We start from the raw sequence: 16,136 nt of genomic DNA, 5'->3' as shown, positions 1-16,136 counted from the left end.
GAAGGTTCATGTAACTAATGTCATGGTTACACAAATGTAGGCAGTGATATTTGAAATTATGGTGAAAGAGCTAATTAATCATTAAGCTAAGTCTAACATATACTATATATATATAAGTTTTCAGACATACAGTCTTCAAAATACACGCATCTTTGAGTGATTTCATCCAGCAACATGTTGAGAGGACAGGCAGGGATGCATCCTTCCACTCTAAAAGAAAAACAATTAGTATTAACCAGTCAAATAGTATCTTGTGGATCAAGAACTCAATTGCAGAAAAAGAATCTATACATAAAGCATAAGCAGACAGTCTGGCACACCTGAGTGTACTCCTTCAAAATGTCACTGCCATGGCTTCCACTCCCACCCACATCTAAGGGAAAACATGAACTCTATGACACTCAGCTTTTTGAAATGAACAGTCACAGGTTCAAGAGTGAACACTACTGCTATAAGAAATACCCAATATTTTTATATGTCAAAGTCTGCATGTCAGTTTTACCAGATTTAGCACAAATTTTACATCACAGGAAAAAGCAAGGCCAGATATAGCTGCTGCAATGACATAATGGAAAAGAAGGGCACAACTGTTTGAAACAAAGTTGTGATAACCTCTCTTCATTAATGCTCTGTAATACTCCCAAAATGAAAGCTACAAATATAGCAGGCATTTCAGAGCCTGACAGTACACTAAAGGCTGAAATGTCATGTTTATGTGGCTACAGCAGCAAGTCTTATTCCATTTCTTTCCTCTTTCACTCACCTCCTTACCCATTAATACAGTCGTGGTATGTTAAGTCTACATTTGGTCCTTGTATTCCTATTATCCTGCTTAAGTGTCTTGCCTAAACTACACACTTACCCATAAAAACACAGACACTTACTTTGGTACAGTCTGACAGTTTTTTCCCAAAGGGTCCCTGCATGTCTTGAAGCAAGGGCTTGTGCAGGCGTCATAACGCCATTCACATGTGGAACGGGACAGAAGCTTAAATTTGACATCTGAAAAACAACAAAGATCTGTTACTCTTAACATTCCTTTCAGCACTCACAGATACACATCAGCACAAGGCATGTCTTACATTCACTGTAGCATCTACACACACAGTGTTTATTGAAGGACTTTCAAGTCACTCAGCAGAAACACAAATTCAAATGCACTCCAGCCCTCCCACACCTCCACGCAGAACAGTTCCCTGCACAAAGCTGGGTTAGCCCAGTGGCTCTTCCAACACCTGCAAGATTTACATGCTATATCTGGATTTCAGTCCCTGCACTATGGCAGCCCACCCCAGCTCTTCTAGCAGCAGCCAGGGCAGGGCAGTGACATTTCCTGTACATTCATGCCTGCAGAAGAAAACCATCATCATGAATGAATCCCCTCTAATCTGGTAAACCTGAGCTCAGAGCAATGTTGTTCAGAGCCTACAAAGAGTAACTGCTCTAAAACGATGTGTACATTAAGCACCAGGGAAAAAAAAAGGCAGCTAATTACTTAGAAAGAACTTCCATTTTTGTGGGGGTTTTTTTTTGAAGGGTTTTTTAAGTTTTCCTGATCTTTGCTTGACTGAGATACAAGGAATAGCTCTTTTACAGCTTCTTGAAGACAGGCAAATTTTCCATGAAGATACTGAGCAATTTTTATTCCTGCAGTTTAGGGAATCTGCACTTATAATTAATTATCTCTATCATTATTAACTGTTAATGTCTCCACTTAAAATAAAAATAATTCTTTTAAAGATAGGACTCAAACTCAGACAAAAGGGTGTGTATGTTGCCATCTAGTGTTACCCCTTCTACATCTCATTTAATCCAGGAATGTAATTTGTCACTCCTTTTAAAAACATAATTCTTATGACAGTTAAAAATGTATTTCTTATGTTCTCATAAGAAGATAAGTACAAGTGACTGAATTCTTCTGTGATCCCTTCCATTGACACCAATATAAGTTACATAAATCTAATGGGGGAAGGGAATTTTTGCCATACATTTTATTAACTGATGTATGAGGTCTTGTACACACGGACTCATTGAGTGGTAAGGTTTAAGGGCAAAAGAAAATACTTACCAGAAATACAAGGTTTAAGGACAAAAAGAAAACATATGGCAGAAAGACAAAACATATCAGAGACACACTGGTACGGGCAATCACCAAAAGTAGTGATAACAGTAAATAAATCTAAGTTAAATCTAGGAAATCTCATTCATTAATCTACTCTAGAATTAAGTAAGGAGACAAATCCATAACTTTTAGCTCTGGCCACAGAACTCACCATTAACCATAGAGTAAGTTTCAAACACAATAAAAGTACAAGCTTGCAGAAGACAGACTGCAACCTGATGAAGAATGACAGTTTCTCAATTTAGCAGAATGGTGGCCATGAACTAACACTTCCAAATGCTGGGATTAACATACCATCTCTGATTCTCCAAATGAACCTTGACTTTTATGAAATGATAGCCACATTTTCCTCAAGATTTCCTACAGGCTAAGCTCACAGAGTTTGGTGGTGTTGCATGCCTTGGTAAGATTTAGGGTGAATCTCCACATAAACGCATAGCATTTGCTGAGTGTTTCATAAATGCTGCCTTCAGTCAAGAATGAAGTCATGCTTGTTCACAAATTTTGTCTCTACTTCTACAAAAACAACTATGAACAACAGAAGAATCTGTGAACTTGGTAATTAAAAATTTCTTTCAAAGAGCTGTAGAACCAATGGACATTTAATTTTCCAGTCAAGGGATTTTAGAGAATGGAGTATGCAAGGCCAAGCTATACCAGTGTTTTTTAGTGTGCAAACTACATTAAAGAGCACACCAAATCACCACAGCAAGAGTTGAGTATTTGTATGAATTGTTGTCCTTTTTTTCAGAAAGCTTTCAGGATGTCTCTGTAAACCCATAAGGTATGAGGATATCTGTGCTTTTTTATGAATTGTGGAAAAATTATTTAGAGTATTAAGAAAACATCAGTTGAATAATTCATCATATTTAGAGTTTTCACTATTGTCAACCTAACTTCTGGAACGCCTCAGCATCCCAAGGATCAGGCCGCTGTAAATTGAAACAAACCAAAAAGAAGACAAAAACACCTGCTCAGCCCTGGTGCAGCCTCATCTCAAGCCCTGTGTGCAGTTTTGGCCACCACAACATAAAAAAGGACATTCAGCTGTTAGAGAGTGCCCAAAGGGGCAATGAGGATGGTGAAGGGCCTCGAGAGGAAGCCACATGAGGAATGGCTGAGGTCACTTGGTCTGTTCAGCCACCTCCACCACATGCTTCCCATTTTTTTAATACTTAAATTCCCCTTCCAGCAACCAGTAACACGAGCTTACTGCAGCCTGAGCACCGGCAGAGTTCGCTCACCGCAGAACAATGATTTGCAGTTTACAGACAATGAATCAAGCTTCTCGTACCAGGCACGTGTTCCTCAAAAGGATTTGTCGTGGCATCTGGAGACAGCCATGTGTCTCCTTGTCGAGCCTACCAGCACTTGCCTCCTGTTGACAGGGTGACACAGCAAATCCTTCCCAAAGCGGTGACTGATGTCCCGGGTGACAGTGGCCCCAGCTGGGGGATGTGCCAGCTGAGCCCACGGTTCTCTTACCCAACAGGAGCTAGCACATCAAAATGCAGAAACCCCTTGTGCGAGCACAGCTATGAACGTGGCCAAAGACAATAGATTAAAAGGTATTTCCCAACTCCATTGCTTTCACATCTTCTTGAATGTCAGAGAAGCATTTTCTTCCCTGTAATTTATGATTTTCTTCTTCATGGCTTTCAAAAATAAAACTGGGATGACAACAGCAGTTGCTACCATTTAATGAAGATTTTTGATATTTTATCACTGACAGACCATGAGGTTCTGCTGAGCCACAACCGCATTTCATGGTAACTTGGCCGCTTCTTTTTTGAGTTGACAATTCTTACTGTTCACAAGCACCTTAATTTTCTGTGCTGACTTTCAAGGCACAGAGACAAAATTTGCCACTGTTAGAAACTCCATAATATGAATAATTCCAAGTTATGCTGAAAAAAGGGCTATTTACTTAAAAAAACCCCTAAAATTTGAAATGTTCCAGTGTTAATAAAATGCTGTATTTAAAATAAACATCTAAAAAATAATTTTTAAAATAATGTATTTGGATTTTCAATCTTACCTGATGCTTTTATTTTTGGTGTTGTTACTTTAATACAAATTTTTTTTAAAATCTAGTAGGCACAAAAATTGCTTTAGAATTTGTTCTATTTATAATGGAGGCAAAACTCTGCTTGGTAACTTAGATTGCCTGTCTCCTCAGTTACAAGTTTAGAAACATGAAATCCTATCTACCCACTTAACACACACAAACGAGTAACAAACCCTGCTCATGACTTCTAAGTTTCTGCAATGAGAAATGTAAGCAAATATCACTGGAAAAACCAAACTTTGCGCCCAGCCAAGACATCACTGGAAGCAGAGTGCAATTACCTAACTCTTGTCCAAGTACGGTTCAGTTTGCTATTTCAACGTTAACGCAACTCTTTCATCTCCTTCTATTTATACAGCCAAAAATGGCAGGTCAAATGTTTGTGTTTGCAGCATAAAAAGGAGAGATGTTATTGTACAGAAAGCTCAGCCTGACTGCAGGAGCTATGAGGCAGATATGTTCAGTGGCACACGTGGGATTTGCAGGCACAGCAGCAGTTGCTCAGCATTTTCCAGCCCCACATCATGAACTTTTGGGCCAACAAAGCACACGAGCTCAAATTAAACTCAACAGCAACTCATTATGAGTGAATCAGGACACTCCAGAAAATTAATTCTACTGATGGAAGCGGATTAGAGTAAATTGATGTTAAAGTAGTTGGTAGTACCACGTGTAAAACTGACTTAAGGTAAAAAGATGGTTTCGTAAAAAACATTTTCATTAAAGTTAATTCAATTTTCAGTTTTACCCCACATCTCTGAATGTGATTGAGTTAATTAAAATACAAAGATTAAAAGTGCTCTCTGTCAAACTTAAACACTGAAAAATGCCTCTGTGCAGTGGGCCTATACTAAGTGCATCTCGATATTTTAATTTTAGCTAAAAATTCTCTCTAAAACAGGCCTTGTATTTACAGCAAGTTAGCTATTACAACACATAACTAGCATTATTTAATACTTTGCTGCAAAATTTATATGGGGCAAGTCATATTTTCATGACATAAAAATAATTCATAGTGATCCTAAATAGGTAACAATTATATGAATGATAAAAGGTAACTAGTTTGAGCATATTATTTTTAAAAAGGGTAAGAAAATAGCAGCTACACCCATAAAAAGGTCATAAATTTCCCACATAAAATGATTTCCCAGCAATCTCAAATGGGAACTGATGGCTCTTACATGGCACCTTTGTGTTTGTCCATCTGGTAAGAGTAAAGGTATTCTTTCTTTTGACTGAATGCATACCAATCTGCCAGCAAAATAATTCCTGAATAGAATGCAAAAATGTATTTTCTTATGAATAAGTATACACTACATATCAAAATTCAGTTTTCTACTCAACTTCCTCACATGTTTGTGGGAACAGGACAGCAGAAAAAGCAAAGTATAATTACAAAAAACCCAATTTTAAAGCTGAAGTGACTTCACATGGCAAACACTTCCCAGCCTTGGTGTCTCCCAACATGACAATATTTATTGCGATGAAACTGGAAAAAGTGACTCGTCAGCTGACTTTAAACAGACGTGTGTCTACTGCTGTGGTGATCAGGTCACTTCAAATTCTTCCTTTTGCATGTGCGTCACCGAGCACGAAGAAGTCTCATGAGGAGCTTTCTGGCCAAGGGGATTTACTGGGCCTATTATTCTGCTCCTGATATTTATCCTCTGATTCCGCAGGAATAGCTGCTCCCGGTTCAAGGGTTTCTGATCTAATATGCAAAGCATTTACAATAGTCAGCAGGAAACCCAATACGCTTTTGCCTGCGCACTCTGGAGCTGGTGTAACTTTTCCATTAACTTAAACAAATGCTGCTGTATTTTTAGACCATGTAATTACCCCACATCAGCAGGCTGGCCCTTGTGAGAGCACGCTGGAGAAAGATTGGAGCCCTATGCTCCTCTGCTTATAAAACTCTGAAACCCAAGCCCTCGGATGTGGTGATTAATGAAATACCTCTTGATCATTTGATCTGATCCCACTTGCTGAGGTAAATTGTTTTAGTTTTCCATCGGCATAAATAGGATTTTTCGGTATAATGACTGGAGGGTAAAGACTTCACACTTGGAAAGACATACCATTCTGTGTTAATGGAGGACCACTGAGAATCGGAACGTGCTTTACCCTTGTTCATTCCTCCCCCAAAGATAAAAGACCAAGGAGATATTTTTGTTATGTCCCAAAAAAGTGCCTTGCTTGAAATGCTGTACGAACATCCTGGTAATAGCATTAGCCCTCTAATTCTGCCGCTCAAAACCCTCAACAGCTCTGTGATTACAAGCATTTGTCAAGAGGCAACAGGCATTTGGCAATGACAAAATCTGTCATTTTTCTGAAGTTGGAGTGTGCCAGTCAACAGCTGCATTAGGCTGTCGGCGTAATGTACTGCAAAACATGGGCAGATTCACAATGACACCATTAACACTAATTCACTGTTTTGATAACACGAAGCTCCACGAGGCATACAGTTGGCCTCTTCTGTCACAGAAATCAGAGGTTGCTTCAGGTTTGTCTGTGCCACAATTCAACATGGTCACTGTAAAATATGGTCAGGTCATGCTTTATTTCATACAGTATTTCATTTTCTTTCTTTGCTTGTAAAATACACTTCAGTTTCAGAGAATGAACAACTGACTTTAAAACATGGCATTGCCAGGAACACATTAAAATAGTTCTGCTAAATAAATAAACAAATAGTTAATGCATTTAAAATTACAGTACAATAAAATTTTTAGAACATAATCACTTGCAGTGATTTTGGAATTATATATACTATGTTTGGTTTCAGCAAGTAATTATTGTCACTGAATTTCATAAATGGATATGTTTGATGCATCTAATGTGTTAAGGAAAGTAAAAGCTAAAGCAAAGAATAGTTACATGAATAATTTGTTTTGCTTTATTTTATACACTGATATAACTTGCATGTTTTTCCTGACCTCCAAAGCCACCTTCATTTCAGTGGATGGCTCCACTTGTTTAAGAATGTAAAGACTGTAATTCTTATTATTTCTTTTCCTTACTGATATAAAAACACAAACAAAAAACAAACACACAAACAAACACACTGAAGAGAACTAGATTAAATTACATGATCTTTTTAGTGTGGTTTTATCATCAGCTCTTTTAGGGTCAACGTCTGCGGCCAGCTCTTAAGAAATGATCCTTGGAGTGAGTATCTTCTTCATTTCTGATCCTAATGTCTCAGTGGAATGTAACTATTATGGGAATGGGAATCTCACAGGTAGGTAGAAACACCCTCACAGCAGTCTGTTTTGCATTCAAACGCTGTATCTGTTCAAGCAACATTAGGGAAATGAACATCTGTATCCCCAAGAAGGGGTGAATACCCCCAGCTAGATGATGACTGAAACACTGGTGGTTAACACCCCAACAGACACAGCATCTCTGTGTGTGTAATGGATAAAAGCCAAGGTATTTTTTAGGAAAAAATGAGGTTTGGAAGGTGTAGCCTACAGGCCATGTCCTTAGCGCTGGAAGGCATTACTCCTGATGAGGCCACAGGGTTAGCAAAGAGAATTCACTGTACAGAAATCTCTCTCTTGGCAACAGGCAAAGAGAGAAAACGTTGCCCACACACCTTAAATTTTAGAGATCTGTTCTTTTCTATTCCCTTTGTGAATCCATTATTTATGAGTATGAAGGCTCTACTCCTAAAGAATTTTCTTACCATCTCCACAGCAAATATTGCCCAGAAAATATACACTAGGATATGTATTTCCAAATCCATTTGGCAAATTTAAAAAAAAAATTGTGTTAAACTATTTTAAAATTGTGTTAAGCTAATTTTTCACAAGAATATAGAATCTCATCTTCACTACAATGCTCAGGGAAAAATATTTTGAGGCTGGATGTCCCAGAATTCCCAGAGTAATGTAGGGGAAGAGGTAAGCAATCTCATCACCTCTGAAAATAACACCATTTAGCCTGGATTTGCACAAGGAGAAAACTGCTGTTCATAACATTGAAGTGTAATTACCTACCTACAAGTTTAAAAAGGGTTGACAGTCTGAACTCCTCTGAATGATGGTACTTCAAAAGCCCAACTGAAGAGGCTGAAATGTGGATGAAGAATCCTGGTTTTGCAAATGACTCAAAGGAACTGTATCCCAATAGCCACGTGTTCTTGTGAATGACAAACGTAGATCTGTTGTGAAAATCTTCTGATTTTTTCCATTTAGAAACAACAAGAGTATTATTGCAGGCCAGCTGAAGAAAATAATTTGGTCTCTCAGCTGTTTCAAATGAAATCAAGCTGGAATCTGAAAAAATAAAACACAAGAGAGCACACAGAACTTGTTTATTTGCTGATAAATGCATCATAAATTCAGTTCATTCCAATGTACCACTACTGACCCTAGTAGCATGAGGAATGAAAATTGGCTTTGGCCTTACCAGTGAAAACAGCCTCAATCTTGTAAGAAAATGCACTGTGTAGGGATTGCAGAGTGCTAGATGGTGATGATTATTAAGTTTTCTAAATGCTCTACAGATTCCAACAGGAATACAAAGAGATTGAGACATTTGCCCACACCAGGATAAAGGAATATAGCCCTGCAGTCAAGCAGAACTTAATTTACAGTCTTTACTAAGCCATTTGTTTAATAAAAACTTTAACTCCATCTAACTAGGTTTAAAAGTAACATTTGCCATCAGGAATTGATAGCTTAAAAGCTCAGCCTTTCATTAAAAATAAATTAGAAAACTGTATTTTGTATTCAGCTCTCTAGCTCTCCCTTTAAGAACAGTACAGCAAAGTCTTTTTTCTGGCAAATGTTCCCTCATGTTACCTTACCCTGCAGTACTTCTGATTTCAAGCAGCCTCTGCACAGCCAATTGCAGGGCATCAGATCTTGAGCCTGTCACAGGCATCTGTTGCTCACAGAATTACTTCATTCTATTTTGCTGTAAACTCTGCTAGTCTCTTGAAAACAGCCATTAATCTACTGTAAAATCAACTAACCCTCCAGGACTGGCTAGCATTTCTTTAAAAAAAAAAAGCTTAGAAAACAAATGATCTCTATTAAAAGGATGTATTATCACATTCTGGTGTAACACTTCTGGAAGACCACCTTGTTTTCTGAGCATAAAAGTTCCAGATAATCTGAAAAACCTAGCAGTACTAGTGAATGCCTTTTTATGAATTGCCTGTAGCAAACAGGTCTTTGATAAGTAACAAAGGACAGTCAGTGTGATTTTTAACACCTGCTGTATTGCCAATCAGTGCATTAATACCCAAACTCTCCATTGTCCAGGAATGCCTGAAACTGATAAGACATGCATTGTGCTGAGGTACCAAAGAGGCATGAATGTCCTATAATGATACAGAACATTGATTGTGCAAATTCCTCATGACCAAATGATGAAATTTCATTTGCTCAAACTGGACCACAAGGCACAAACTCTATTTGCCAGGTTAAATTCTGAGAGAGATTTTTATAGGGGAACAGAACAGTAGGACTGACCTTCCCTTTCCAAACATAAATTGAACACAATGTACAAGTGCCTCAAAACTATGACTAATAAAAGAAATCTATACCCAGCGATTCTGTTACATGAGCTCTGGTGTCAGTTCTACAGACAGCAGTAGTAGTAATCAAAGACTTAAGTGACACAAAGCCACCTTCAGGCTACCCAAAGAGCTCATCAGGGGACTCTGGTCAGTAAAACCATTGATACCCAAGTGCTCTGTGGGCATTAAAGCTGTGTATGCAGACAACTTAAGCATTTAAGAATATCACAAATGCTGGGTATACTCTTGTAGGTTTTCTGCATATCTCTGAAGGTGTGCCACACACTTTTCATCTAATGAAGAGGGAAGATTCCTTCAGGGAAACTTAAGTTGGGACCCAAATGACAAAAGTTTACAGCACTCACCCTTACAGAGCTCAGTCAGTGCCAAAGGGCATCTCTGTGTGTGTGGGCAGGCAATGAGTGATGGTGGCAGAGCAAGGGAGGTGGGGAGCACTTCCCTTGCAACATTTCTCTCCCATTCTTTCCCACTTGCACCAGAGGAGAGCTAAAGGGAGCAGCACGCAGATTACTGGGCTGCAATACCAGTTCGGTGCTTCTGAAGGCTCAGGTGTGGGGAGGCAGCTGCTTTTTCAACTGCTTACAAAGCAACAATTTAATAACCACCAAAGAAAATTCTGGCAGATGTTAAAGTGTACATTCAACTGACAGATAAAGCAAGAAATTTTTAACCCAGGTTTATTCTTAAAGACAAGGGCAGAGTCAGCTCTGTCTTATTTAAGAAGCTACGTTATTATGACTTTACCATGTGCTTTGGGTTTATAAAGTCCTGAAGTGAGCATGAAGCTCACTACATGCCCAGGATCATCATCATCTTCCTTCACAGGGAATACAATGCCATCCACCAATTTTGCTGCTATTACAGATCTTCCATCCAAATAGCTGACCAGTTTGTATGGGCCTTTTCCCAGAGCTGTAGAGGAAAAAAGCAGTTATTTTTCATGTCAAGTGTCACAAATGCTTGAGCTCTGACCATTAGGGCAGAGTGAAGAAAAGCACATCTCACCACTCTGCAAACAGATCTAGGTGCCATGCACTGAATGAAAGAAAACCAAAACAAACCTTTTTTAGAAAACACATGTTCTGCAAACTATCAAGAATACCTACTTTCAATTTTCAAGATTCATGATCAGCTTCTCCTTTTTGTTCCTCTTATATGCTTTGGTTTCATAATAATTTCATTGGAGTTAGCTGGCCCCTAGGTTAATTGATTTAGGATCCTTCTAAACTATTTATTTGTATGGTTGAACTGATTATACAGGTCTTACTACTTTTTAAAACTTATTTTATTAATGTCCAAAGCATGAGGCGTATTGCAGAGAATAAAATTTTGTTGTCAACAAGCATCAAAAAATTCCCTGAACAGTGAAGTCTTATTTGTGAAGTATGACAGGAAGGAATCAGCATCATAAGCAAAGAATGATCATACAAGTTAAAAAAGCCAAAAATATGCAAATTCATTTTTAAACCTTAAAATGCCACACCTTCTCATTTAGATCAAACTTTATTACAGAAACATAGTTTAGAGTTTATTTTTAAGTGTTTTAAACTATTTTTGTTAAGTTCCCTGTTAAAATTAGGCATTTTATGCCTCACCTGAGCAGTTCACGTCATTACCGTTTTACCCACATGGTAAAACAGCAAGCACACATCTGAGATAACTGCAGCTATCGGCTGGGAAGTTAATAGCATTGATTCTTAAAATCTGTTCCAACAGGTTAAAATTTTGGACTACAATTTGCAGCTTGCCTTCATACTCTGGTTCTCCAAAATCTTAAAATTTATTAAGAGTTTTGAAATCCTAAGGATGCTGCATTACATGTAGAGACCTGTATCCTAACTGGCTACCTTTTCATACCATCAAATTCTAATGGCATGAAAAAGTAGCCAGTTAGGATACAGGTCCATTCCCACCTAAACATGTACAAAGATATCTTTTTACCTTCAGGGCAGGGAGTTGAAAAACCATGTTTAAATTACTACTTAAAAGTGCTCTGGAAATATCCTTAGATCTTTAAGTATCCCATCTCAGGCCCATCTAAAAGCTGGGAGACAACAGCCACCAGCAGATAATTCCCCTTGACCAAAGACAAAAGGCTTCTGCTTCTAGTAGGACTGGAACTATTTCACTCTGGATTCACCACAAAGTGAATACCTCTTTCTGGTCTAAGACAACTTCTTAACCTTCCTGTCTCCAAATCAAATAAATTCTGGGTCATCCTACTCTAAGTAACATAGACAAGAAAATACTCAGCATGGAGATGATTTTTTTTTTTTTTTACCCACTGGCAGCTCTGAAACATCATGTTGAATCCTGATGAGCTGGATTAGCAAAGAGTACAAAAATACAAAGAAAGAAGTATACAATAACCATGTTAATTTCAAGACTAGTCATGTGCACACATCTCCACTAATTTCTGTCAGTGAGAATTAAGTAACAAAGGCAATAACACACCTTAAAAGTGTGTGTGATCATTTAGCTTCACTATCACCACAGATGTTAGAGACACTGCACTTGCAGTCTACCTGCACTAACATTGTCTATTATCTGACTGTATTTCTTTTATGAAAAAAACCAACCAAAAAGAAAACTTAAAACCTTCAATCACCTCTTATAGTTAACTATCCTTTATATAAATTAATTGAAAGTCTTTAAATGGAGATTTAGATAAAATTCCCATCCATTAGTGATTTGACTCCACTCAAAATCTTTTCAGGAGTCAATGTGTGAGAAAAGGCACATTTCTTGGCCATATTTTTTGGGCATGGCACAGTGCAGAAGTCTGTCCTAATTTAACTTGGTCCCTTCTCTCAGACCTTTGCAGGAGTGAGCTGCTGCAATATTGATCAGAAGACCAAAATACTCCATGTCATGTGGACAGACAGGCTTCTAGATGAGCTTGATAAAGAGTTACAGCATAAATAGCAGAAGCCCTGACCTTTCCTCACACCAGGCTGCCTTGTGTGCCACATCTGACCGTGCAGACACAGGCAGGGTGATTTGGAAACAGCCTGAATATGGGTTCCAGAGCTAACACAGCACACAGCACCCTGTGCAGGTTCAAGGTATGGTCCAGCACCTTCCCCAAGGTTTGCACCCCTCTGACAGCCACTCCGATGCAGCAGCAATGCTGGTCAGTCAGGAACTCCAAGTTGGGTCAGACAGACCTAAAAGGAGAGTTGCTCCCCTCTGGGGACAAAAAGTTGCCATAGCTTAACAGCTACCTCCCTCTGGAGGCTGCACAGGAGGCTGTGAGTGATTTAACAACCCACTGGGCTCTGTTCAGCTTTGAACTGCACTGCACCTCAGAAAGTAGCACCACTGGCACTTTTCACTTTATATTCCATTAATTACTTCATGATTTAATTGTTTAATCATCATCCATCACTGCAAAGAAAATTAGTCAGACACATGTTCTTGGGAGAGGTCCAGGAATTATGAAATTAAAAACCTTTGAAAAACCAAAATAACGCAGCAAAACAGAAGTTAAGCAACAGTTAAACAACTAACTGGCTAGTTAACATAACATTCACAAATGTTTTCAGTAATAGAATCTTTGTATAAAAACAATTGTAAGACTTAAATTAAAAAAACCCAAGAGTCCGTTGATATTTTTTCATTTCCTTCAGAACTTACCTTTGTTGAAATATTCACAATCATAAGCTAAAAAAAAGAAAAAGAAAAAAAATGCAGTTACAGGCATTCTATAGATAAACAGGTTTTCTATTCCCCTTGACAATTATGATGTGAGCCAAATGCTCGGCCAAATTGGATCATACCAAACATTTATTTAAAAGTTATAGCCAAATATTTGCTGTACTTCAGATAAAATACTAATTTAAACTACAGAGATGTACAGAAAGCATTGATTCCCAGCAGGAAACACTAGGCTTACATACTTACAGCTGTCTTTTTGTGACCTCTAGTGGCTATGACTGAGCTTCACATAAAAACACACCTTTTCCATCCAAAGTTAAGAGTAACCCCCTCACTCAGAGGCCAGTTTGCTGTGTGACCCTGAGCAAGCTGCACACTCTCCCTGTACAACTGCAAAGTGAGAAAAATGCTTGTTTCCTTCCATTCTTTGCATCTCCCCTTCTTTTATCCCATCTTTGGGGAAATGACAGCCTCTTGTTAGGCACTTCCACTAGGTGTCAGAGAAAAGAGCCTCAGATTTTCAAGTTCTAAGAATTGCTGGAGAGGAATCCTAAGGTAATGGCTCTGCCCAGCTTAAAATTAACTTGTTTTTCTTCAGAAGACGTTTCTTTATATTTCACACTTGCTCTGTGGGCTCTAATAAGGCACGTATGTTTACTAGATCTTATTAAGAAGTGAAGTTCTCCTGAAGATGGAAATCACTTGAGCTGTGAACTTTGCCCCTTTGGTTTGAGGGATGCATGCTGTACCCTAATATAGATTTCCCATGTTTTCTCCTTTGACATCATAGGACAAAGGGATTAAAAGCAGAAAAGTATCACTCACAAACATAGAAAAAAGCGCATAATCCAGCTAGACCAGAATGAAATGGGAATGAGACGCACCAGTGAGGCTTAGATTCAATTCATGGCCCCAAGTTCAGTTGGTGTGACTGATTTTTGGGGTCTGGCTGCCACGAATGCAGGGCAGGGGCAGCGATGGTGAAACAAACTTACGGCACACTCTGGGAGACCTCCAGTCCACAGCAACTCCGTGCTGGCAGCACTGATGGGCATAAGCTGAGACACTCGTACAGAAACACTCACAGTCACCACCCTGGCTACAGCCACAAGTGTCTGTCAGGCAGTTGGAGTAAAACCAGGTGACGTCAATCTGGAAATGAAAACATCGCTTATCAAAAACACTCCCACAGGAGCTGCCAGCCAACACCTCGACACAAAGCTGCGGCTCTTCCAAAGGGCAACATATCCAACTTGGAAGAACTAAAGATTTCACTCTCAATGCTTCCTGGAACATGAGAAAAAAATGTTTATAGGGACACACCATAAAATCTTGTCCAGCCCTTCGCAACACAATTAAATCAATGACTCATTAAGAACAGGCGCATTAAGATACTGATGTGGGCTTGTGTTTCGCAATATTTAAGTCCTAATAAACTGTGAAAAATGTTTATGAAATTAAAGAAAATTTAAAGGAACACAGATACACATAAATGTAAGAAATCAAAGTAGATGGAAAGCTCTTCTTTATGTGCAAGTAGTTCATATTCTCTTCATATGATCAGGCAATTTCACACAAGAATTCGTCATTTTTCCTTACAGTATCTTCAAGTCTTGTCTTAAGTGACAAAATTTCAAAGAAAACTGCCAATGGTAATTTTCTTACTGAAATGTTACACATTGTACATGGATTTGCATTTGAGTAAGTTTGCTAGAACTGAGTTTTTCCCATCTGACACTGCCCATCCAATACATTTGTTTATATATGCATGAAAAACGGGCGTGCCATGCAACACATTTCATGAAAAGCAAGTGGTTATTCTTACACAAGTAATATTTGTGATTAAAAATAAAATATCCCAAATTAGGTGTATTTTTGTCATCATTAATAACAAAGAGCTTCATATTGAAGAGCAACATTTCTCTCTGGCGCTATGTTCGATGTCACTTGTTTATATACAGGACTACAACTCACCACTGGGTGGCAAGCTTCAAATGCTTCACTTAGCAGGATCCCACATTCCTTCTTGGCAAATGGCTCTCTAAGGGGGTTCAAACTGCATGGATTTCGAATGTCAGGGCTGTCAACACACTAAACCGGGAAGCAAAATGAAGGTGAGAAATTTTTCACAACCACTTTGTGTTTTGAACTTGCAAATCAGATTTTTGTGCTTTTTAATTTTTAAGGAAGATGGAAAATGTGAAACAAATGCATCATTTAAGAAACTAAAGCAGGACTAAGATATAGAGTTAAAAGCTAATGCTAATGAAGAAGAAATGGAAAATGACACTATTTGAAGAAATATTCCACTGAAGGCAGCACAAAAACACACACACACACACACCTATGGGTCTAATCGAGGTACCATAGAGGCACATAGAATTTTTTTTCTTTCCATTTCTGTGGCTGCACAGTAAAATGCTTCCCAGCTATGAAAAATCAGCTAAACTTTCAACACACTCTAAAGCAAACTCAACATTCTTCCATTATACAGAAATCCCACTACTTTATTGTTCAAATGTAATTAAAAACATTCAAAATATTGTTACAGCATTTTTCTCTACTCCGTAAACACTCTGCAGCAAAAAAATTAATTTTGTTTCTTTTCTTTAGCAGCTCATGGCATCTTTAAGAACCACTGATATTGTCATTTGTATTGCTTCCTGACTGGTTCTTTCAGCAATGAACTTCTGATTTTATTCAAGATTAATTTTATTGTATAACAGCAAAAAAAA

The 16,136-nt window shown here is 38.3% G+C and overlaps 1 protein-coding gene across 1 annotated transcript in view; it reads right to left on the bottom strand.

Annotated features, from left to right (window-relative positions):
• OTOG (otogelin) overlaps positions 1 to 16,136 on the bottom strand; it is a 92,418-nt gene that overhangs the window by 26,875 nt on the left and 49,407 nt on the right. Inside the window, exons 29-35 of the mRNA XM_059474156.1 lie at positions 15,376 to 15,492; positions 14,397 to 14,553; positions 13,381 to 13,407; positions 10,489 to 10,656; positions 8,195 to 8,473; positions 885 to 1,002; positions 131 to 210 (exon numbers count right to left, since the gene is read on the bottom strand). Coding sequence (XP_059330139.1) covers positions 131 to 210; positions 885 to 1,002; positions 8,195 to 8,473; positions 10,489 to 10,656; positions 13,381 to 13,407; positions 14,397 to 14,553; positions 15,376 to 15,492 — 946 coding nt within the window. The remainder of the gene's footprint in view (positions 1 to 130; positions 211 to 884; positions 1,003 to 8,194; positions 8,474 to 10,488; positions 10,657 to 13,380; positions 13,408 to 14,396; positions 14,554 to 15,375; positions 15,493 to 16,136) is intronic.

Source organism: Ammospiza nelsoni, chromosome 6, assembly GCF_027579445.1.
Source record: "Ammospiza nelsoni isolate bAmmNel1 chromosome 6, bAmmNel1.pri, whole genome shotgun sequence".
Classification (NCBI taxonomy): Eukaryota; Metazoa; Chordata; class Aves; order Passeriformes; family Passerellidae; genus Ammospiza; species Ammospiza nelsoni.
This window is presented reverse-complemented; position numbering and strand designations above follow the sequence as displayed.